Source organism: Carcharodon carcharias, chromosome 21 (genome assembly GCF_017639515.1).
Source record: "Carcharodon carcharias isolate sCarCar2 chromosome 21, sCarCar2.pri, whole genome shotgun sequence".
In the NCBI taxonomy this organism is placed as follows: domain Eukaryota; kingdom Metazoa; phylum Chordata; class Chondrichthyes; order Lamniformes; family Lamnidae; genus Carcharodon; species Carcharodon carcharias.
Window position 1 is genome coordinate 52413023 of NC_054487.1, and position 25948 is coordinate 52438970.

General features: G+C 39.9%; 1 protein-coding gene across 1 annotated transcript in view; it reads right to left on the reverse strand.

The window, feature by feature from the left end:
• Positions 1–25948, reverse strand: part of dock4 (dedicator of cytokinesis 4) — a 378537-nt gene that overhangs the window by 144198 nt on the left and 208391 nt on the right. Inside the window, exons 15-23 of the mRNA XM_041215897.1 lie at positions 24197–24359; positions 18206–18312; positions 16723–16876; positions 14361–14458; positions 14164–14247; positions 13585–13685; positions 10971–11052; positions 8384–8554; positions 4476–4668 (exon numbers count right to left, since the gene is read on the reverse strand). Of these exons, the coding sequence (XP_041071831.1) occupies positions 4476–4668; positions 8384–8554; positions 10971–11052; positions 13585–13685; positions 14164–14247; positions 14361–14458; positions 16723–16876; positions 18206–18312; positions 24197–24359 (1153 nt within the window). The remainder of the gene's footprint in view (positions 1–4475; positions 4669–8383; positions 8555–10970; positions 11053–13584; positions 13686–14163; positions 14248–14360; positions 14459–16722; positions 16877–18205; positions 18313–24196; positions 24360–25948) is intronic.

Here is a 25948-nt window from a genome sequence, read left to right on the forward strand (position 1 = left end):
CTGGTCAGCTAATCCATGTTTCTGTGTGTTTTTTCTTTCTACATTATGGACCAATCTCCCATAGGTAGCTTCCTATCAAAAACTTTGCTAAAGCCTAAATAAACAATACTCAGAGTTCTCTTTATACACAAGCTCTTGAGTCTCCTTGAAGAATTCTAACTAGTTTTCCAAGCATGATTTTCAGTCCATATAGTCATGCTGAGTTGCCAGACTTCTCTAGATGTTTCGCACCACCCTTGTTGGACATTATTATTTCATCCACAACAGATGTCAGGCTTGGTAGCTTATCTTATTTTGCTGATTTTTGAAGGTACATGACATATTGCCTTCTCCTTTCCCTTTAGTAGAACTTTTGGTTCTAATGATTTTCCAATGATCCTCACCAGAATTTGATTAATTTACTCAACATCTTCATTAGGAACTAGATATAGTTAAAGTAATATTTGTATTTGTGGGCGTTAGAAATGAGTTTTAGTTTTAAGTTTAATTTGTATTTCTGTATTTGTGTTAAGAAAGAGAAAACTTGAGTTTTAGTTTCACTTTAAAAGATGCCTGCATTTTAATGAGGCTTACGACTCTTGAAGGGAAGTTACAACATACACAAAGTAGAAAAAAAAAATTGTGCTTCTGCCAAGCAACCGGGGTCCAGAGAAAGAGAGACCCAACAGAAACACAAGGAAACTGAAAGCAGTTAGAGTTCAGTTGGTCATTCTGCTCTAAGATGAAGGGAGCAGTTTAAGTCTCTTTCTAGCTGACATACTAGCAGACTTCTGAGGAGAGTAAGTCTAAGAATCTTAGATGAGTTGCTCTAAAGTTAAAGTAACAGTGAATGTCAAGCGAGTTCTGGATCTCAAGGGAGATACCAAGTTGTCAGCAATCAATTGGGAGAGGGAACTGCAGGGATCAGGTCCCAAAGGAAAAATAGAAAGGCCCAAGAAGCCCTTTAAGTTAAGTCAAAGAACAGGGATCTGGAAAGGTCCTGGTAAGTGAAGGTAAGAATGAGGAGCAGAGAAAGGCTCCAAGCTTAAAGGGTGAAAGCTGGAGGATGCAGATTTAAAGCATGCGAGAAGCCGGAAGCTCCAAGGGGACAGCCGAAGCTCTGTAACCCTTTACTATGAGCATTTGAAGCAGTGGTGTTCCGTTGGCAAGGCTGAGCATTTGAAAGAGAGTGTTTGGAAGGAAGCTTGAATGCACATGGCAATCCGGGCGAGGGGAACATCGGAAGAAGCATTCTAAACCCTGGAGGTTGGCCCTTGTATAAGGCGTCTGAGAGAAAGAGTCATTAGGGAGAAGATTCCAAATCAAGTTCTTGAAGAGTGGAGATTAGAAATCCCCGTGTGAAAGACAGAGTTCAGTGAGACTGGTTGACTCACTGTGACAAGCATTTGGGGGGAGCCATTGAGGAGGGATCCGTAGCATGTGTCACTTAGTTTCAGAGTGTGGTTTGTCTGGCCACAGGTCGCAAGTTGGTTTACATAGACTATGGTACTTACTGTGATCATTAGAGTATAAGATAGCTTTTGTAACTTGTGTTACCCTTATGAATCTGTAATGTTATCAGTAAAGGTATAGTTATGGGTGAAAGAGTATTTTAATATATTTAATCTTCTCTCATTTAATAATTGTTTTATTCTTTTGTTAAATGTTCAGCAGCTGACTCCTGTGATTTTATTCAGTAGCTTCTTTCCAAATTTCTAAACAAAAAATACAAGTTAGGATCTATTAAGCTGGGTTCCACCCTGGGATCTGACTTGTCCAGTAGTAACATCAGATGGAATTATAACATCTTAAGTATTCTTGTAGGCTCATTGGGCCCAAGATCTGATCCCCTTTCAATTGCCTTCCATGTTTCCATCAGAAGGGAAGCTGGAGTAACTGCATTTTGGGGAATGTAGTGCAGAATGCTTATAGAGATGGCATTTGTACATCCTTAAGTTGTCTCCTATTTGGTTGAGCCTGAAAGAGGGATAGACCTCCAGGAGGAAAAATTGTCAGACAGATTTCAAACAAACAACCATAATGAACCATAATGGTAAATTTAATAATTTTGTTCTTAATTATAATGTAAGTGGTCATTATGTTAGAAGTCTTATCTTGACCACATTCCTCAAATTATTCACAAGATGGTGGCAAAAAGGGTTTTTCTTAAAATGAATATTTTCAATGGAGCCCATTCGCCTCCTTGTTGCATGTTTTATTGACAGCTATTTGGCTACTTCTGATTTTTTGACTGATCATCTTCATACCCTTTTACTACCTAATTATTTATAGGTTCCGTATCTTTTTCACATTAGTGAATTTACCATTATGGTTGTTTGTTTGAAATCTGTCCAACAATTTTTCCTCCTGGAGGTCTATCCCTCTTTCAGGCTCAACCAAATAGGAGACAAGTCTTAAGGATGTACATCAACAACAGTTCCATGGTCATCATTAGAATTTTTAATTCCAGATTTTTTATTGAATTCAAATTTCACTATTTGCCATGGTGGGATTTTAACTCTGGTCCTTAGAGCACTACCCTGGGTCTCTGGATTACTAGTCCAGTGACAATACCACTATGGCACTGCCTCCCCTATAGGTACCAACAACACACAGGCTGCAACAGCTCACCATCAGCTTCTCAAGCGTTATCAGGGATGGGCATAAAATGCTGACCGTGCCATCAATGCACCATCTCATGAACATATTTTTTAAAATTACTTTTCAAGTGCAAACTTTATTCTGTGGCCAGGCACAGCAGTCCATTGCTACATAAGTGATTTTTTTTTTAAAGTAAGGCTGGTTGAGGAAGCAAATTTGGTCAGAATACCACAGGATCTCCCAGGCTTTTTTTTGAATAGTGCCATGAGATGTGTTACATCCATTGGACCAGGCTGATGGACCTTCAATTAAACATTTCAGTTGAAAGATGGCATCTCAGACAATGCAGCACTCCTTAAGTACTGCACTGAAGTGTTAACTTAGATTATGTACTGAAGTCCTGGACTTTCTGACCAATAAAAGTGAAACCAACAAGCAGATAATAACATCCTTGCATTGTGATGTTCTCAAAAACATAGCTGTCACACCTCAAATCATAAGAGACCTTTCATCATCTATTACACAGTTTATGATAGAAGTCGGCAAAGGCTGAACAGCCTCCTTCTGTGCTGTATTGTACTTTATACTACCAATGTTGTGCAAAGCTTCATAATGCACTTACTGTTCTTGAGAATTCTCTTTTCTCGAAGAGGAACCTTTAGCTCAGTCGTGTCTTAACATTAAAAATATCTAGCATAATTATTAACTTTCAAGTTTGTGATAAATTGCTATAAATTACATTGAAAAACTTCTTTACAAGAAACATATGCCAATTGTTTGTCTGTCTGCTTCTCTGCACAGATGTATCCTTTGTCACTGCCAAAGAAAGGAAATCAAAACCATGTTTGCTTCCATAATTCTAGCCAGTAAACCTTACTGACTTGATTTTTAACCACCATTCAGTGCTGACCACTTTGTCAATTATAGAGCAGCATTTAATACAAGTGCTAAATCGAGCAAAATCTGATAGTATTTCAGAGTAAACAAATGTACTTCAATGTCTGGTCTTGAGACCACCACAGTTCCCTCTTAAAAATCTATTCAAATCCTGTCAAGTGCTTGGCTGAAAGCATGGGAGTCAACCAACCGTGCACATGCAGAACATATATAGAAGACATTACCAATGTTTTCTTGGGCAACCTTAAATGGCCAAAGTTCTTGACAGTAGCTCACAAACACCAATGGTTATCATGTAGACATTAAGGAGGGAGGTGAAGTGGCTCTCTATCTGCATGAACCAGATTTTCTTTGATCCTTTTGTTTTAGCTGCCTTTCTGATCCATTAGTTTGCCCGGTAATGAAGTGTATCAAACGGCTGACACCTGTGTGCCATGTGGATCTATACTATTATTGTCACCCCAAGTATAAATCAGTTATGGAAAGTCACAATATTTGCACTTTTGTGCATTTAATATTAGCTGAAAAGTTATGGATTTGGTAATTATGCATTTATTACATAGTGGCATAGCATTCTTACTTTTACTTATTACATTTACAAATATAAAGTGATATATAAAACAGATGGAAATCACTTTTAATGTTCAATTATCCTAAAAAAAGGTTTAGTTTGCTTTGAAGTTGTAACTTAGGCTCTTCAAAAAGCAATTAAGTTCCATCCCATTCACTTCATACAAGTTTCCTTCTTGAAAAGAAAATACCTAAGTAGTTCCATCTGTTTGAATCCCATATGTTCTGTGATAGTTCCATAAAATTTCTCCTAGGGTCATAATCTTTAACATTAAATGTAGATCTTTTGATCTAGCAAGAATCTGTTAGCCACCTGCAGTAACCAACTCTGGCATCATCTATATTTATTAACAGATTTTGGCAGTGCAGGGAATATTGGAGAAAAGCATAATTAACATAAAGCATAACCAACAACCATCTCCTCTTACCAGGGTTAGCAAACAGTTGGCTCTCCACTGTTTTAGCAATGCACTGGAGTTTGACAGCTTCCAGTGAATATTCCACATGCAGGACATCTGGCATGCTGCGCAAGGTGTCTCTTACCAGGTTTGCCACTTCTCGCACATCTATCAGTTTCAGCAGCTCTGAGTATACAGCTGGAAAAGAGCTCAGGAACACAGCCTGGTGAAGACAAAGAAAACCTAGTCAACAATTTAACTAAAAGTTGATACCAACATTCAACTGGAGTGATGAGAAAAGTTGAATAAGCAACATTTGCCTGGTCACTACTTCCTCCCTTATCATCCAGAGCCCCAAATACTCCTTCTAGGTAAAACAACAATTTACTTGTACTTTGTTCAATTTAGTATACTCATTCACTGCTCATGCAGTCTCCTCTACACTGGGGAGACTAAGTGCAGATTAGGTGGCTGCTTTGTTCAACACTTCAATTCAACCTGCGAGGGTGACCCTGAGCTTCTGGTCCCTTGCCATTTTAATTCTCCATCTCACTCCCACTTCCCGGTCTTCTGCCTCTGAAACTGCTTCAATGAAGTGCAACAGAAGTTTGCAGAACAGCACCACATCTTTTGTTTAGATGCTTTACAGCCTTCCCGGCTCAATATCAAGTTCAACAACTTCAGATCATGGTTACTGCCCCCATATCTGAACCATAGGTGTTGAGAATGTTTATGCTGTTGTCATTTACAGCTTCTCCAAACTTTCTTTTGTTTCTTTACTTGCCCCATTACCACCCCTTTTATCTTGCACCATCATTCCTTTTATCATTCAATTCTTCTTGCCTTCCACATTATCACTAACCTTCCCCCTTTTATTCTTTGCTTCCAACCTCCTCCTAGCCTGCTGAGCATTTCCAGAAATCTGTGTCTCTACTTCAGATTTCCGGCACCTGCTGTATTTTGTTTGTTTTGGCGAGATAATCCCTGCATCAACAAAGTTTGTAATTTGTTACGGTGGTGTTAACCGATTAGTAGTATTAAACATTCCCTCCGAAATTGAGAATTAATTTGCTGAGAGAACTGAACTGTGCGCTGCCAAAACATAATGGGTTGAATTTTCCCAGCCCAATGATGGCAAGCCTGGAGACGGGATGGAGAGGACGGCAGGAAAATTGTGAGCAGCTGCACTCGAAAATCTCCAGGGCACATTCTCGCATTGCAGAAATTTCCCCATGGGTAGGCTGCAACCCGAATTGGCTGTCACACCATGAAGGCAGGCAGCCAACAAAGCGGATTATGGGCCCAATTAGGTCCCATTTTGTGGGCATGCCAGCATTTTGCTGCCAGAAAAGTGGCCCATTGCCACGCGGCAACCATCTCTGTAAAGTATTTAGCTGACAGGGCCATCGGAGCCAGAGGCTCCATGCTCCAAAGGGGGTTCGGGTGGGGAGGGGCATTGGCAGGAAAGACCACACATATGGCCCAAGCAGCATACCTGGAGAAGCTTCCCCTCCACCTCGAAGGGCCTAAATGCTTCGCCCTTAATAATTTTAACTTTAAATATAAGCCTCCAAGGGAGGCCCCTAAGTTGAGGCACCCACCTTTCTTGGCGAGGGTGCCAAAGCTTCAGAAGATTGCCGATCCACTCGCCTGACATCCTTGATAGGATGGTGAACGAGGAGACTGTCACTTAGAAGGCGGCCTCCAGGGAGACTGCACTGTCAGGTGTGCCAAAATGAGAGAGTTCAGGGTCCCCCATTTGGTACTGACTTCAGAATCCTGAAGTCCATGGGAAAATTCAGCCCAATTACTCCCTATATCTATGGTATTTCTCAAGCTCATGCAAAATGTGTTTCAAAATTTGTCAATCTTTTCAAATGGTGGATAGATTATAGAAAAAAAGGTCAAGGTACAAGATGCCACAAGCTATTTTATATCAATTTCTATATAGGAACACCATCAAAGTTGAAATATTGGCATTTTCTTGTTTAACCTCTCACAAACAAAGGCAACCTACAACTTTACCTGATGGTGATTCAAGCATTCATATCAAGAATGAAGAGCAAATATATCTTGTAGACTTAAAATGACGCACATCTGGAATTTAGCAACAGAATAATGGATTGGCAGTGAAACTGGTCTTTGACGATAACGCAAAACAAGTGTTAGTGAGTCAGCAGCTGTTTTTCAGTTTGCTCGATTTTCTTCTCCACTGACTTCAATGCAAAAGAAAATTCAGTGGAGTATAAAATGGGCTACAAGTTCATGAGCATCACTTTTACATTGTTACTCATCCTGGACAACTAACAACTTGCGTAGAATTTTACACAGAGCTTTCTCTCAGTAAATTACACCAAAATTACCTGGGAATCTCCTTACTCCAATGTGTTTGCATACACTAATCATAAAAATACTGGAAATCAGTGTAAATAATCAGGGCCTGAGGAAAATATGGAGTTTGGAGCATCTTTTTTTAAAATCTCTCCTTGGCACAAAAATTAGGTGCATTGTGTTTCAGAAAATGTAATTGGAAAATTTCAATTTAAACCTAAAGAAGTATTCAAAGATATCAAAATTACATTATAGATCTCAGTGAGGAGAAAAACGAGGTTTAAAAAAAGTCATTAAAAAACACCTGATTCTTATGTGGTAAAAATTAGCATTATGCCACAGATTTTCAGCAAGTTCTGGACCAACCATGCTCCAAGCCCCAAACTATCCCATGAGCGGCGTCAGGGAAGAACCATGAATCTACTGACATTTTCTAACTTCATTCCATTTTTGGAACAGCATAGAAAAGGTTCCTAATTTACTTACCTCCAAGTCAAGAATACTTTCTTCTACCGACTTAAACAACTCACCTGATTGAGACAGCACTCACTTGGTTCTATCCAGTCATGGCCAGAGAATCACCTGCAATAGTTCCGCTTCCTGTTCCTGCACTGTAACCTTTGAGGCCCCCCACAAGGATCTATCCTTAGCTCCATCTGCATGTGACCCCTTGGCAACATCCTCCTAAAATACATCCGTTCCCACATGTACCCTGATGAAATCTAGCTCAACTTCACCACAACCTCCCTCAGCCCCTCCACTACCTCTAAATTTTCAGACTGCTTATCCAGCATCCAGTGCAGTATGAGCAGAAATTTCTTCCAGCTACATATTATGAAGACCAAAGTCATCATCTTCAATGCCCACCACAAACTTTATTCCCAAAATACCAACTCCATCCCTCTCAACTGTCTCAGATGGTTCACAACACTGGTGTCATATTTAACTTGAGATGAGCTTCCAACACACATCTGTGCATGACTCAGACTGCCTATTTTCACCTCTGCAGCACCACTGACTCCATCTCTGCTTCTGAACCTGCACTGATGCCTTTATTGCCCCTAAACTTGGCAATCTCAATGTAACCCCATGTAATCCTGCATTCTATCCTGTGTAAATTTGTCATCCAAAACTCTGCTGCTTGTGCCCCAACTCATACCAATCATCCATTCACCCATCACCTCTGTGCTCGCTGACCTACATTTGCTGATTGAGCAATGCCGATTTTAAAATTTTCACTCATTTTTAAATCCCTTCATGACCCTGCCCTTCCCTATATGCAATCTCCTCTAACCTACAACCCCCCAAGACACCTGTGCTCCTCCAATTATGGCCTCTTAAGCATCCGTAATTGTAAGCTTTCCACCATCAATAGGCATGCCTTCAGCTGCTGAGGCCCCAAACTCGAGAATTCCCTCTAAAAAACTCTTCACCACACTACCTCTTTCCTCTTGGAAGAGGCTCTTTAAAATCCACCTCTTTTGATCAAGCTTTTGGCCACCTTGTGTGGGTTGTTGACAACTTTTGTTTCTGTAACGCACCTAGAGAATTTTACTACGTTAAAAGCTGCTAAATAAATACAAGTTGTAGATGTTGTTGTTATTCACCTGAGTCTGTGTAATGATGGAAGATCCCTGGCTTTCAATGGAGAGGAAGTATCGCACTGACTGGAATAGTTCATAAATGCTACTTAGAAATTCTTCCTCATTCTGTCCACCAGTTGCAAGAGTGTATAGGCTCCGGGAATGAATTATATATTTAAATATATATTCCTGTGCCTAGAATTAGAATTAGACAACTGTTAAAAGTATGGTTCTATAATGAATGGAATTACTTGAATATTACATTTGAAAACCAACAACAAAAAACTGTTTAGTCAACAGCAATAATGGGCTTATGTTATTTATTATTTTTAAAATTATGTACTGTTGCTTTATGGAGCCCCTTTATTGTACAGAGCTAACACCTTTTTGAAGGTATTAATCATAACACTGCCTTTACAGTATTCCATTATTCATATCCTCAACAGTTACTTGCAATAAACTGGCAGTTGGCCAATTGAGGTATACAAGATCTTCAAAAATGATAAAATGATTCCTAGAAATACTAGTACAGTGGGTCTGTTTAAGCTGGACTTATTGGTTTAGTTAAGGTACATGCAATCGTATTCAAATGCACTGGTGGTCAACCATAGGTACACCCAACCCAAAATAAATTAGCACTTAACTGTTTCCACTCTGTATCTGTATTATTAGGTCCCTGAAACTAATTTTCATATTTCAATGGCAATATTGGAACATTCCTATTAAAAGGTTCCCTCCCCTATTATTTAAACCACTACCAGGATACAATAAAGGAATCAGAGTTTAAATTACTATTGGAAATGCAGGACATGATTCCCAGACAAATAGAATGTTTAAAATAACTTCTAAGACTACTGCTAACATGATTCTTCCATCATATTCTTTTTTTCATGATTACAATCACTAATTAGTGTTTGTTAGCCTGATATAAGCTAGTAATGGCAAGTAGTCAATAATGTGTTAGAGACGCTTTGGTTGTCAGAAACTCATTTGGTAGCATGCTCTGGTGGTGTCTGGATGGGATTTTTGCATTATAATGCTTCCTGTCAAACATGCAGCTCCACACTTTCTCAACTATCAGTACTTCAGAAGCTTCAGATCCCCATAACTAACAGCTTCACTGATGAACTCTGAGATTAGTTAACTTTGTCCCAAATTTCTATGGGCAATATCACAGGATATTCTTTAATAGAATTCTTTTAATTCTAATAGAAGTAACTTCTATGCATTGCAATATGAAATATCATATTTCAGATCAAATTCAATATTTTATTTACATTGCAATTTTCTATAATTTTTTTTACAGGAATTTGTGTATTATGTACAATTAGATGAACAAGTTGGGTAATTAGCATTATTCAAAGTTCATACAGAAGCTCGAGTGATACTTCACCATTTAAGCTATTTAAAAGGTATTACTTTCATCTTGAAACAGGGCTACTAATAATCACAATAGCTCAGGCTTCTCTGGCTGTATTAGCATGGTAACCACACACTTAGATTTCTTGCCTCCTTCCCATGTTACAAAAACAGCATTACAAATCATGAGTTAAATAGACATCAAGTCACATTTTCAACATGTTTGAAGAATTAATATGTACAAAGTTGATTAGGAAACACTATTTTTATTCCACATGAAATCATAATGGCCCAGATTTGGCAGTTGGTGGAGAATGAACATTGTTTGTTGTTCATTATGATTCCACTTACACTGTGATTTGCAGTTGTCAGTCATAACTGCGTGGCACCCTCCAAAGGGTATCTGGGACCTGTGTGAACAGAGCAAGCAACAGCAGGGGTGAAATCAGTCTACGCCTGCAGGGTCAAGTGGTCTCATAGTGAATTCGCAACTGATTTTCCACCACACCAATTTGTATTTTCCGTTGACTTCAAAAATATTGCCAAGATTTTTAATTTCAAACCAAAAAAAAGCAACCCTTGATCTTGGACTCAAAAAGTGTTTGACCTATCATTCCGTGAACCACAGTGGAATGAAAATTAAGTGCAGTGAAAAATCGATTGTTGGTCCCTCTATGAGCCTGTTTTTTTTGCTGCTGGCCTAGACCAAGTTAACCCTCAATATATCTGTTCAACTGGACCGAAGAATCCTTACTGAGACATACAGAGTCTAAACTGGGAAGTTTAAGTTAGAATATTTAATTCAATATAAAATCTTGTAGAGAAAGCAAGAGGCAGGGCAAGAAAGATGGGATTAAGAAAGAGATTAAAAAGTCAAAGAGAAAACCATAAACAATTACTTTATTTTAACCTCTCCAACAACAATATTTCCAACCGCAAATTTCTGCTTTTTGCATTTAAGCTGTGGACTGGAAGTAGCTTCTAATTAACTTTTAATAATAAGCATTGAGAGCCTCACACTTATCCTTATTGCAAAATCTGGGCCGTTGGGTTTTATGAGTTTAGTACAAGTTCCCTGAACCACGACAGTATTATCTCATTGGCACATACAGCAAGTATTCAATCATGCAATAAGTGAAGTACGTCCCCAAGGTTCATTGCTGTAGTAAAATAAAAGGTTGAAATCTATCTGTAAAGTGTTGAACAAGCCCATTTAAAAAAATAATTAACACTTATTGGTGGATGCACTTACTCTCAGCACATCCTGAATATGCTCTTGGCGCTCTGCTTCTATGGACCGATCAATGTACCTTTTCAGCACTTTTATTAGGTCCCTGAAACATTTAAAGCATTGTGGTGTTACAAGAAAAAGGCATAGTAACTGAATATTGTTTTTAAAAAGACACTTATTTTCCTTAGTTCTCTGTGTTAATTGGATAGGTAGGCCAGTTATTATTCTAGCTTGTCTCCATCAACAATGTTCTGAAGCCAATTGCTACGATGCTCAAAGAATGGCCTGTTGCAAAGTTTGCTCTAATTTTCTTTCCCGTTTTTTTTCGGTAAATGTGGTCCTTGTGAAGACAATTCTCTTGAGCTCCCTATTTGATTTATTAGTGATTGATATCTCATTTATATATGATATTATATGTTTATATGATATATGCTCATACCCCACAAGTAGAAAAAAAATTCTATGTCTACCCTGTTAAATCCTTGCATTACCCTGAAGATTTCTATCAGGTCATTTTCCACTTTGTCTTTCTCTAGAAAAGAGCCTCAGACTCTTCAGCCTTTCATGATAAATATATCTTCTAAGTTTCTGCATCATCCTGGTGAATCTTTTTGCACCAACCCAATTCCTCTGTTTCCTTTATGATACGATACATTATTCCAAATGTGGCCTAACCAAGGTTCAACCCATGTTTAACATAAGTTCTAGTCATATGAAACGTTTGACTTAAATAACTTCTCTTTACAGAGGACACAAATGAACAATAAGCAGCAACAGGACATTTTTGGAGGTATGATTTAGAGCGAATTTTGAAAATGGATGTTATGGTGTGGTAGTTGAATGGGACTGATGATGCCAGCTGTGGAATTCTCTGTATAAAGATTACCTCTGTGATGTGGTAGTGAGACGATGATTCTGGCAGGTCATATTAGAGAGGAAAATAGGCAGTAATGGTGATAGATGGGCTATGGGGTTTGAAGCTCATATTAGAATCATATGGCAAAATTTAGTATAGATTTATATGCTAGTGGTTTATGATTAAATCAACTATCTCTGGTAGTGCTAGGGAGATGTCCATCATGAAACAGCTTCAACAGGGATAATAAATGTTATATGTTGCAAAGTGACTGCTGGGTACTTGCACTATATAGTAGTTCATGTCTACAGCTCCATCTTATCATGGGATATGTGCCTTTATTAGCCGAGGAATAGAATATAAGAGCAGGGAGGTTATGCTGGAACTGTAGGCCACAGCTAGAGTATTGTGTGCAGTTCTAGAATCTGCATCATAGGAAGGATGTGATTGCACTAGAGAGAGTGCAGGGGAGATTTACCAGGATGTTGCCTGGGCTGGAGAGTTTTAGTTATGAGGAGAGTTTGGATAGACTGGGGTTATTTTCCCTGGAGTAGAGGAGATTGAGGGGGGACATGATTTAGGTGTATAAAATTATGAGGGGCATAGATAGGGTAGATAGGAAGGAACTTTTCCCCTTGGTGGAGGGATCAATAACCAGGGGGCATAGATTTAAGGTAAGGGGCAGGAGGTTTAGAGGGGATGTGTGGAAGAATTTTTCACCCAGAGTGGTGGGAATCTGGAACTCACTGTCTGAAAGGGTGGTAGAGGCAGAAACCTTCTTAACATTTAAGAAGTATTTGGATGTGCACTTGTGATACCATGGCATACAAAGCCATGGGCCTAGTGCTGGAAAATGGGATTAGAATAGTTAGGTACTTGTTTGACCAGTGCAGACTCAATGGGCCAAAGGGCTTTTTCTGTGCTGTAAACCTCTATGACTCAATTTGGTGCCTTTATGTAGGAATCATGGAAATGAATTCACAGTCACTCATGCACAGAGCTTGGGCCTCTGATATTCCAGCTATATAATTGCTATGTTGACACTTTTTCATTAACTTACAGGGCATCTTAACTGGGAAATGTGGAATATTGCTCTCACCAACACTTTTTAAACACAGCTGTAATGAACTATAATTATGTGGCGAGTTTTGTGAATATCAGAATACATTTGTCAAAACTATGACTTCGACTGAGAGTTGGCTGGAATAGAATATTGAGGCAGTATTGTGATATAGTTAAACCAACAATAGTGTTTTTAGAGGTCAATGCATCAGGTACATTGTATAAAGGCAAAGGCCTAAATCCTCTCTCTTTATACTGCAGGTAACCTTAGTGCACCAGTGAAGCGCTATGTATGAGCTCGCAATCACAACTATCAACCAGCCACAATCTTGTTCTACCAACAAATAGGTTGGTCGGTTGGTTTCCATTCCTGTGGAAACAATGCCATTTTACAGGAACTTTTGGTGATTTTGAAATTTCATTTCAACCTTATGCATATCCATTGGTGGTTTGGGAGTGGCGCACCAATGTAAAAAGGGAAGATTTTCAAGCATAAGATTGAACAAATTGAGCAAACACATTATGAAAAATGCCTGACAATCAAGTTGATAGTACTTACTGGAAAATTGGAATTATTGGATTATTCAAATAGGGAATTCATTTCTAATATAAGAGATGAAAATCTTTTAGGAACATCAGACAGCATTCTTCAAATACAAGGAACCCAGAGAAAGTGCAACACAATGAGAAATAGGAAGCAAGCCCACTAGACAGTACCTGTAAGCCAATGCTCCTGCAAAATGGCTCTCTATGTACGTATCCATGACTGGCTTAAAATGCTGAAACTTGATGTCCTGCAGCAAATTGATTATATGAACCTGTAATAGACAATTGTATTTGAGACAAAAATGTTCTTACAAATATATTTCAATGGGATATACCTCAGTTAATTGGAAATTCGGTTGGAAAACTTGGTATCTGCAAATTAAAATGAAAAGGCTAAATTATTCAGAGGACAGGGTAATTGGTCAGGAAATGCACTGGTTCAGGTGAATGGATGTCCAATAGCTGAAAGGATTAAAAAGATGCCCTAATCGGTTACAGGGAGGTACAATAAAATGTAATTACATACACTATATATAATTTACTTTCTTATGATGACATTAAATCCTCCAAAAAGGACAAAGATAACTGGAATTTATCGTTAAAATTGATGGCAAATTGCTTTCAAATTAGAAACCAGTGTAAAACACAGGAGTATGACTCATTACAAGAAGATTCAATGTGGATTAGTCAGATCACTGTTGCATATCATCTAAGGTAGTTGTTCCAAAGTGAAATTGCAAAGATACTCACCAATGAATCAAAAACCTTCAATCCATATTTCTGTGGATTTTCATCCAAAATTCCAAATAATGCATCCAATGTATCTTGCAGAAACTACAAAAGGAATTCAATTGAGAATTTAGAATGCCTGGTCTTCCCAACAAATAAAAGATAATTTTACATACATAATATGCTGGGGATGCATCAAATTATACCATGCTTTCTACCTTAACTATTTCCGCACCATCTATATCTTTGAATTTTGAGAGGATGTCACATATTCTTTCTGGGTGGGCTCTCCATTTCAAAAAATCTAGTAAATCTCCTAAAAAGTAAAATGTTAAAAAGGTAAATAAATGTTTTAAAAATGGAACAATGAAACAATATTACAATTATTTCAATCCTGTATAGTCTAATTGCAACAGTTGAAATTAAAATTTCGTTTCTCCTTTCAAGCCAAAAGGGAGTGCAAGTAAACTCAGCAGTGTTGCTTATATACAGATGAGCAGCTTTTATACACAGTAAATAAAACTAAGTGCTAGAAATATTTAGTTCAGGCAGCAGCTGTGGAAGGATAAAGCTGAAGCTAACTTTTCACATCTTATGATCCTTAATCAGAGTTAGGTTGTTGGCATTGAATACTCACTCCACAGGCCCAACTAGTGCCGGGACAACAGGTTTTTTGTTTGACTTCAAAGTTCAACATGCATTGTTAAAAATAAATCAAATTAGAAAGAGGAATGAAATTATGGGCAGGATTTTACTGTCGGCTTCTGGACTCCGATGTCAGGACCAATTCGAGGTCCCAAACCCACACTTAACAGGAGCCAAACTGGTAGAGCGATACTCTCAGAGGAGGCCACGGCCTCTTAATTGGCCAGCTCCAAGCTCACTGCCCTCAGGGTGGCAGGTGGGTTTACATACTGCTGATCCAATCAGAGAGCTCTGAAGCCTCAGCAGCCTCGCAGGAGCCTCGAAATGGGGATCTATCAGAGGGGTTAGCATAATTTAAAGGTACTATATGGCCAAGGGTGGAAGATCCCAGGGAATTGAGGGGAAAGCCTCCATGTATTTGGGTCACTGGGTTGGACTTTCCTTCATGGGCCCTCTTCCAAAGGTCATGGAGCCTCCAGCTGCATGAAACTGGTAGACTTCACATACTACAGATGCTGGTCCACTGGCAGGCCTTCTAAATCACCCAAATATTTCAAGTGGCCGTGTGTTTCATTCCCCAGTGGCAGAAATGCATCTTCCCCAACCATCTCCCTCTGCAACCACCCCCCACCCCTGCCGCCGCCGCCGCCACCCACCCACCCACCACCACCACTCTCCCAACACTGACTCCCCACCTCCCAGCCCGGCACTGCTGGGTGTTCGGATTCCTTCTTTAAACATCAATGGTCCCTAACAGGATTGGAATAGAAAAGTTGTGAATAAAGCAGAACATAATCTTCAGCAAACACCTTAACTGCTGACATATAGATGCATGGTACAAACCAACAGGACATGACAACATTGAGGTTTGGGCTGACAAATGCACCACATGAATGCCTGGCATTCATCATTTCAAATTATAAAAGCCCAGCCATTTCCCCCAAATCTTCAATGACAGCGTTGTAGCTGAGTCCTCAATATGACAGCAACAAGAGCAGGAAAAATGCTTGCCAATCTCCCAAGAGTGCCTCATCTCCTGACCCTTCAAAGATCCTCTACCACCTGAATCAAGTCAGGTATCTGATGATAAACTCAACATTAAACCTGAAAGCCACAACAACTCTCAAGAAGCTCAACACCAATTAGGACAAAGCAGCCCACTTGATCTGCACCTCCTTCACTGGGCTCAATATTAACACCCTCTACTGTTGTAGCTGTCGTACATACTATCTAAAGGGTGCACTGTATAATCTTACCTAGGTTACTTTGACAACACTTCCTAACCCGAGACTTCTACCAATGAGAAAAACAATAGCAGCAGTGTCATAGAAAAACCATTATTTCCAAGTTCCCCTCCAAACCACATACCATTCTGCCATGGGCACATATATCACTGTTCATTCATCGTCACTGTGGCAATATCCAAAAGTTCCCTATCTATCACCATTCTAGGAGCACCAGCACGACAAAGGCTTCATTGATTCAACACGGCGACCCACCACCACCTTCGCAGGACAGCAAGGGAATGGGCAGCAGTGCAAGCACAAATAAGACAATAACGCACTGCCTGCAATGTGTCACTGTCTGGGAATACACTGGAGACTATATTAGTCTTTTACAATACATACAAACAGAAGGACTTGTACTGTTTTTCCATATAGTATATTTGGTGATGAATGGCTGACATTTCATTGGTCAAGTAATAATGTTAAACGATGTAAAGGCAAGTAAACCCGACAACTTAGAATTTTTATATATCCTCTCAGCAATTGAAAACAAGTTCAGTTCTGCAAACCACGCTACAGTCCCAAGTTCAAGATTAATCCTCATCAGCACTGTCTCTCTTTCCAACATTTCAGTGGACAGGAACTGAGCCCCAAACACAGCCAAATCAAAGAACTTAAAGCAGAAAGTACATTTACTCCATTTCCCTACCATTCTGAGTGAGCTTAGTAGAGCACAGAAAAGATGAGATCCAGAAAGTCTCCTTGGAAGCTTTGACAGGTTGACTGTTGCCATGGAGATTCCCTTTACAATACTGAAGTTTGAGGTAGCAAGCAGGGGCTTGAAAGTTAGTGTTTTCTTCACACTGTAAGACAGGAATTTGCAAGTTTTAGCAGCCTTTGTCAAGTCATGATGTTATAACGACAAGCATTGTCATTGCGCGGTTGTCAAACTGCATTGCCTCAGGTGGTATTTAAAGCAATGCAGACTGTGTATCTGCTACACGTTTGTACACAGTTAACAGTGGTGTAGGCTTTTTGAGATTGATTCAATGAATGGGTTGAGAATCATATATCTTGAGCATGGGAAGTAGTAATAATGTAAATAATGTAGTATTAGCCATTTTGCAATCATATCCTTGGCCACAGGTGAGTGCCACTGATATAAGAACACAGAAGACAAAATACGTAGGCCACAATCCCACAATCCTGACAGTTATGTTGGGACTGAGCCCGACGGCACCCTCCAGCACTGAGCTTACTAAATATTAAGAACAGTGATAGTGCACATAATTTATGTGGAGCTGGTGGGTGTCCATAATATTATGAGTACATCTCCATCCCTACCTGTCCCAGATGCTGCGAAAATCCAGCACTGTCCACCATTTTAGTAATCAAGGAAGTTGTGCAATGGAGGGAAGCACTATCACCACAAGGGCTTCATTGGTTCAACAAGGCAGTCCCCCATCACCTTCTCAGGGCAACAAGGAAATGGGCATTAAATATAGCCTTTCCAGATCCACCAGCAGCCGAGTCACAACTCAGACAATAACACACAGCCTGCCATGTGCCACAGTCTGGGAATGTGCCACCCCTTTTAAGGCTGATCAGGTTTACCTCTCACTGACTAATTCCTTGCCAAATGTAATATTCTGTTCCAGCAAGAACAAGCTCAATCTCCTCAATCTTTTCTCATTGTTATGATACCCAAGACTAGCAGCATCCTGGTTACTTTATGATGCACCATTATGAGCAATAACATTTTGTTTATGTGATCAATTCATGCAGTACTCTGCATCATGTCAAACTAGTGCCTTTTACAGCAGCATCACCTTTTATTTCCTGTCCCCGAACAAATACAACCCATAATCACATTGTCTGTTTCCTGCTACCTAGAACTATATGCAGAGCAGCCTTGCACATAATTAGCAAATTTCCACTAAACGATTTTTCTTCTAAATTCAGTGGTCAGGAAATGCTCCAAAATTATTACATTGACCCATCTATTTTATCTTTATCATCATTTCCATTGTGTTGCTGAACACAACAGAATCTTAGCACCAAGGTGCTTGGAACCACTTCCTGATGGTTCAGCAGTAGCTGATTCTTGGTATTGTCCATACAGGTGTAGTGCAATTTTACTCTGGTTACTATTATAATGCTTATTGATTCAATTATACTCAAAGTGCAATTACCTTGTGGACCAACAGTTCATGAATACCATCTGGCAATGTTCTGCCATCTTCTTGCATCAGCGGAACAAAGGAGAACCCAAAAAGCTTCTTTTCTCCTTTTTCTTTTGCTAGGGAAAAAAAAAAGAATGTGTAAGAGCTATTGTGAAGATTTCCTACCTAAGGGCTGTGTAACTGGCAATAAAACAGAAATATTATTGGATCTTAACTTTCAGGTTTATTCTGAGAAAAGTAAAAATGAAGTATTGTTCTGAGAAGCTGTAGGTTTTCAAACTGTTTTATAGAAACTCCAGTGTTCTTTCCTTTCCTCTTGAGCTTGGGACTGACATTTAAAGTGCTAACCAGCTTTTGATCTGCCTTGTTATTCCCCAGGGCTTAGATATAGTTTTCCCTAATTAGATGATAATTAGGGTTTTGTGTTGATAGCCTCAATTATATGAAAGGGTGGATATTTCAATCAAACTTTTTGGATTAAGGGCAGTAGCAATTGTCACAAACACAAAGGAGAAACTGGAACCGTTATCAATTTGGGAATTTAATTCCTGCTGACACAGGGTGGCAAATAAACTGCTGTCTTTTTCCTGACATAAATATGGAAGAATTAATCTCTTCAATGAAATGCTTTCATGGGAAAAAGAATGTCCCTCATTTTAGGCACTGTTACATGCTGATGTCCAATGTAGTCACAGTAGAAACCATTGCCAGATTAGTAACAAATGTAATTTTAATTAAACGTGTAGTGTAAGGGTCTGGCATTAACGGATTAACATGGAGCTGGGTACAGTACCACCCACAGTGTGATGTAAAGGGACACATGATTCAAGTCTAGAAGGCAATTTTGTACTGGACAGAGATGTTGTGTAGAGGCAACATGGAGACAGCTCCTAGCTTAGAATTTATACTCTGTATATGTATCTTGTTACTAGTAATTGATAAACACCTACTGTTAAAGCATACAAGGCTCAGAACCTCTTCGTGAGGCCTACTGAAATACACACATCTTAGAACATGGTGACAGCTATCAGAACAACCCAGGACCTCACAGGGACTGGAGAAGAAGTTTATAACCTGGAAAATTAAAACAGCAGCATTGTGGCCTGATGAAAAGCACCAGAAATGAAAGTGCAGAAGGAGATTGCCAGGGAAAAGCTCCAAAGCAGGAATGTAAGCAGAAGGCAGAAATACAATTCCACACTGCAGAAGAGGACTCCATTGAATCCTCTAGAAGTCTAGCTTTAATACCCAGAGAGTGCAGAGTCAGAAGACCTAATAGGGGTGAACGAAAAAGCTTATTTTTGCCCAGAACAAGTTTTGAAGAAGCTTTCAAATCAGCACAGTTAGAATTGCCATTTTAAATAGCGCCAACAGCCCAAGTTCTGAGCTGGTGCCTGGTCACATGGCAGCCAAGCTCACTCCGAACAGGAGAACAAAAAATTAAAGAACAAATAATTGTCAATTAAAAGATCCAGCAAAAAGCCAGGAATCATTTCACAATACTTAGATACTGCGGGGAAGACCCAGAATGGTCAAATCCATGGAGTTGCTGAAAATTTTAAAACACAGAAATCACAACCGCCATTGCTGTGGAGGCTGCCAAAAGTGACACGCGCGGGAAATCTCATTGAGAAGACGCATACGGCAGCTCCATCTTGGATTTCCTTACAGCATTTAAAGCTATACACATAATTAAAATGTGATGACCATGGATCAAAAATCTACCTTAGCAGACCAGTTTGGACTCATTCAATGCCCACACTAGTCACAAAATTGGGGACTTTGCAGAAAGAGATTCCTTAGATATATGATTGCTTCAGGTCTAGACAAAGAGACAGAAGCTGAACAGGTCAAAACACTGCTTTATTTGGTAGGTCCAATCGCTGATTATATAATAGCTGGACAAGAAATCAGTGAATCCTTAGCAAAATGTGGCGAAGTTTTAAAACCATTTGACATTTTAATTTGAGCAGTAAAAAGATCCTTGAAAGAGCAAAGTTTAACAAGCATGTCAAACAGCCAGGAACAAAAGCTGCTGACTCCATTAATGAGCTGTACAGAATGATAAAGCTGTGACCACAGTAACCTGAAATCTGAGCTAATTAGGGACAGAATTGTTGTTGGTGTGGTGGATGATGCACTCTCAGACATGCTTCACATTAAAGAAGATTTGATCCTCAAAAAGGCCATTCAAGTTGTCAGGCAATCCAAAACCTGTCAACAGCATAGATCCATCTTAAGGGGCAAAAGCAAGTTATGGTACAGATCAACTCCCATGGTTCAGCTGGTGAAATGGCAGAGGACCAGGGACACTCCAAGCCAAGGGAAGCAATACCCTAACCGATCAGCAGATGGTTGGCGACCATGCCAGGGTTGTAGAGCCAAGTGACCCCAAAGGTATGATTAATGTGTCTGGCTGCCTCAGTACAGTGTTTTAATTACAACGGTATAGGACACTTTGGAAAGCTACACAAAACTAACACAACCAGACTCTCAGATGATCTTAAGATGATTTATGAGATCAACACATCACATCAAGAGGAAACACAATTAAGCTTCTTGTGAGGTCAAAGATAAGGGATTTTTGTTCTGGAACGCAGACATCTCGGCTAACGGTTGTCTTACAAATTTTAAATTGGACACGAGCCTGTGTTACGGTCCTCTCAGACAAGGAACCATGGATGGTGACCCACAACATAGCTGTACAGAGCAGATGGCATCAAACTTCTGGTGAAAGGGACTCTACAGGGAGACACCTAGGTATAAAGACAAAAGAATATGAGACACCCTGTTCATTGTCTTCACCTAAGAATGTTCCCTTTTAAGCCGAAAAGCCTGCATCAGCCTCAACCTCCTGCAGAAAATTTACGAGATCCACCAGCAAGGACCTGGTTCCAAATTTAAAAAGGAGTTCCTGAAACTCTCTACTGGATTGGGATGGCTGAGGGTCGCATACAGGCTTATACTGAGGAAGGATGCTAAGCCCATGTAGACACATGTTCAAGCCACGAGAAATAGCCCATACACTCATGAAGCAAGTTCAGCAACAGTTGGACGAGATGGCAAAAAATGAGTGTCATCAATCCCCTCACTGAGCCAACCCAATAGTGTTCCGGAATGACGCCAGTCCCAAAACCGAACAGGTCCATCCATATCTGTGTTGACTTGACATAAGCTTAATAAAGCTGTGGCAAGAGAAGTCCATCCAATGTCTTTGGTTGACAACAGCCTGACCAAACTCTTTAAAAGCAGTGTTTTCACACCTCGATGCTAACAGCGGCTTTTGCCAATTTCCACTAGACGAAAAGTCCAGATTGCTGACCACATTCACCACTCCCTTTGGTAATTTCTGCTTCAACTGCTTATGGTCTTGAATCACTTCCGTACCGGAAATCTTTCAAGGCATGATGTCGTTCATTTTGCAAGGCCTAGATGGTGTCATCTGCCATACGAGTGAGGTTCTAGTCCACAGCATGACAGTAGAAGAACATGACAAAAGGCTCACGGCAATCCTAGAATGCTTGAAGGAAACAGGGCTGAGAAACACAAATTCTCCAAGTTCTTAAGACACATCATCAGTAACAAAGGCATCATGGTGGAGCCACAGAAAATAAAAGCTTTCAGCGAGTTCCCAACTCCATCCTCAATTCTGAACTTCTGGAGATTCCTGGGTATGGTGAACCAGTGGCAAAAGTTTTACCCAACCTGGCACAGGTCACAGAACTCCTGCAGCACTTTCTCAAGCGCGGGGACACGCACCAAGGGCAAAAATTGGGCAATGCTAAATTCGAGGCACAGGCCAAATCAGTGCAGTGGCCAGGCATTTCACAGCCAATTGAGGACATGATAGCGAACTGCCAGGCGTGCGCACTACACAAGCAGGACCAGAGGAAGCCTCTTATCCCCACACAGTTCCCAACCAAACCAAGGGAGCAGTTGGACATTGATTTATTCATCTTCAATGGCAGATCTTTCCTCATTGTGGTGAGCTACTTATCCCGACGGATTTAGGTGAAGCAACTGTACGTGACAATCAGAGGCAGTGGTGAGGGCATTGAAGGAGATTTTCACAAGCCATGATATCCCAGACCAGAATGTGTTGGATAACAGTGCATAATTCTCAAACAAATACTTCACCCAATTTGCCATCACTTAAGGCTTCCACCACCATACCAGCTCCCCAAGGTACCCCCAGTTGAATGGCGAGGCAGAAAGAGGGGCCTGTATCATAAAAACCTTCATGAGGAAGAACAACTTCCCAACAGCACTGTTAACCTACAGGACCGCGACACTACAATGCAATTTAGCCGTATCTGAACTCCTGATGGGCAGAAAACTCTGCACACAACTCCCAATCCTGCTAAACTATATATATGTAAATAAACTGTCATCATTTTGTTCCCACTTGGGAGAGGAGCATCACCCATTTGTAGTTGAAGCTATTTTTTTTTTAATTCGTTCATGGGATGTGGGTGTCACTGGTTGGGCCAATATGGCCCATCCCTAATTGCCCTTGCTTGGAGGGCATTTTAAGAGTCAATCACATTGCTGTGGGTCTGGCGTCACATGTAGGTAAGGAGAGCAGATTTCCTTCCCTAAAGGACATCAGTGAACCAGATGGGTTTTTTCAACAATCAAATTTTTAATTCCAGATTTTTATTGAATTCAAATTCCGCTATCTGCTATAGTAGGATTCGAACCCAGGGTCCTGCCCTGGGTTCTAATCCCACCAGTGGTAATCCCACTGGATTACCAGTTCAGTGACAATACCACTATGCCACCACATGACTAAATCACATTGTTGTGTGGTGGTCCTGTAGGTTAACAGTGCTGCTGGGAAGTTGTTCTTCCTCATGAAGGTTTTTATGATGCAGGTCCCTCTTTCTGCCTCACCATTCAACTGGGGGTACCTTGGGGAGCTGGTATGGTGCTGGAAGCCTTAAGCGATGGCAAATTGGGTGAAGTATTTGTCTGAGAATTACGCACCACTATGCCACTGCCATTGCCAGCTGCACTCTTAGTTTCAGGTCTGGTAATCTTTATGAAATCAGTACATTGTTAAATCATGGAATGCAGCCCTAATTTTAAGTGTGGAGAGTTAAAAAATGAGCTATTCCTAAAATAGACTTTGAATTTCTGCTCTGAAGTGCCATCCAGATTGCTGCTCCTCCCCAAAACACGATGTAAATGAGATGTGGAATCACCACCACACAGGCAGAGGTTCAATGTAATCATTATCCATTTTTCTTAATTCAAAACAAAATCCATAGCAACACAGACAGGGAAAGAGTTGCACGTCCATTTAGCATTAAAAAAACAGTGCTTATGTTTTGCCTACAATTGATTACAATTAGCCTTCACCAGCCTTAATGACAAGGAGATTTCTGGGAAGGCAGAGGCCACATGAACAGTGACATTTTGTCTGCAGTTTTTCATTTTAAAGGAGTGGACCAATCTGAAAACAATTTAGGTTGTTCAATCTCTTCTTTCGAGAATTAACCCAAAGTAACCCAATTGGCTCATCATGTCTGGAATTCAGAGCTTCTCATGCATGCAGGCATTTTTCTACATTTATTCCTTTAGGCATTATCTGGCCATGTTATTGGATCTGGTCATACTCTGATTTCCACTGGAACGTTTTTCATTAAAGACAAACCATTAATCCATTAACAGGATTACGAAACAATGCTCCATCACATATTAATCTCTTCCATGTTTTAGGAGTTACACTGGAATATTTTGACAAAAACTGGAAAGGGGCCTACGTGCTAGAAACTGTATTTGTGCTATACATCTGAGACAAAGGATAAAAATGAACATGGGCAGAGATCTATAATAAAATCATACTCAGTTTGTTCATATGGTCGTATGAAATAATTCCTCGGTAGGCTGGCTGCATTAAATCAGACCACCCTTTTTTATTTATATTTGCAGTTCAGACAGGATTGTAGTACTTAGTACTTATATGGCGTTTTCAGTACTTATTTCAATGATGCTTACTAGAACAGTGCCTGAATTCCAGGCGGACATGTGCACCCCTAAATTTATCCACGGGAATAGGAAGCTTCAGCAGCTCAGCCCATCTGGGACTATTGTTGTGATAAAGCACAAAGGAGTGATGTTCGCTCACTGGAACTTCTCCAGATCCCAGTGAAATGCAGTCCTGTAAGAGGAAGGAAAACAGTTTTGAAGGTCAAGCAATTACGATGCTTCTATACTTTTGCACACATCAGAACAGAATCTAATAAACTGTGGCAGAATTCAGAGTATAAAACGGACATATTAATAAGAAACGAATTGTTGAAAGCATCTGATCTGACAGATATGAAACAAATATGTTCCCCCTGATATTTTAATTAAATAGAAAAAGTCTTCAAATTTTATTATTGTCCATTTGTTGTTAACCCTTTTAAGGAAAATTTTTACAAAAGAGGTCACATCTATCAAAAATGCACAACCTTTATAGAGGGCTAGCTGAGAAACATACATGATTAAAAACATATAGGAGTTGGTAAAATGGCTTGAGAGAACTTAACTTCCATTATATATTTAATAATGAGTAATGAGCCTGAATTGCTAATACACCAACAGTAAGGGAATGCTTAGCTAACTGTGGCTATAATATGATAGAATTTAATAATAAACCTGAGAGGCAAAAGGGTGAGTCAGGAATCAAGACTTCATATTTAGACAAGGCTGACATTGTAGAAATGAGGCAGAAATTGACAATAGTGCAGACAGAACTACTAACTGATGGATGAACAGTAACAAGTGTTCAGTCATGTATTTGATGGGATACAAGACCTGTCCATGCTCCTAAAGGACCAGAGGTCTACTTGTGAAATTAAACAACCTTGGTCAGCAAGGGAAGTGTGAAAAAAACTGAAGGGTAAGATTATATGAAGGCAAAGAACAGTAGAGATCCCTTGGACAGAGAGATATAAGGAACAGCAAAAGCATACAAAGGAAGTGGTAAGAGCTGCTAGTAGGGCATGCAAAAAAAAAAGCTTACGAGGGAAAGCAAAAATAACATTGAAGGTTTTTACAAACATACGATGAGAAAAGAGGATGGAAAAGACAAATGTGGGCCCCTTAATCACAGATGCAGATGATAGTGTAAGTGGGAATCAGGAAATGGGAAACTTATTAAAACAGCTACTTTGTATTGGTCCTCCCAAAAGAGGATTAGGATAAAATACCAGTGATACAAGGAAAACTAAATGTAAATCCAGGGACAAACCAGATTCATGGTGATGGAGAGATCATTATTAAGGATAGACAAATTGCCAGGATGTTAAGGTTTCCATCCCAAGGTATTAAAAGTAGGTGAGGAAATTGTTGATGCGTTCATCATGATCTTCCAAAAGTCTGTTGACTCAGGAATTGTCCCCTTGGATTGGATAATTGCCAACAGCACCCCACTATTCAAAGAAGGGTGAGAGAGATGAGCTAGGAAATTGTAAGCTTATAAGCAGAATTTTTCACTGAGTGGGTGGTTGCATGCCCAACCTGCTCGAGTGTGAAATAGCGTGTGATGACGTTGGGCCAACATCCTGACATTATTGTGCACTCGCATAATATTTCAGTCGGTGGGCAAGCGCCAGAGTCGGCAGCACACCCGCCGACAATTAAGAAGCCATTAAAGGAGCAACTGATGGTGATTTTTCGTTGCCCGTCCAACATTACAGTTGGCGGGCAGGCGAGTTGGCAAGGCGGCCTTTGCATTTTTGAGGAAACCTCATCCAAGGGCGG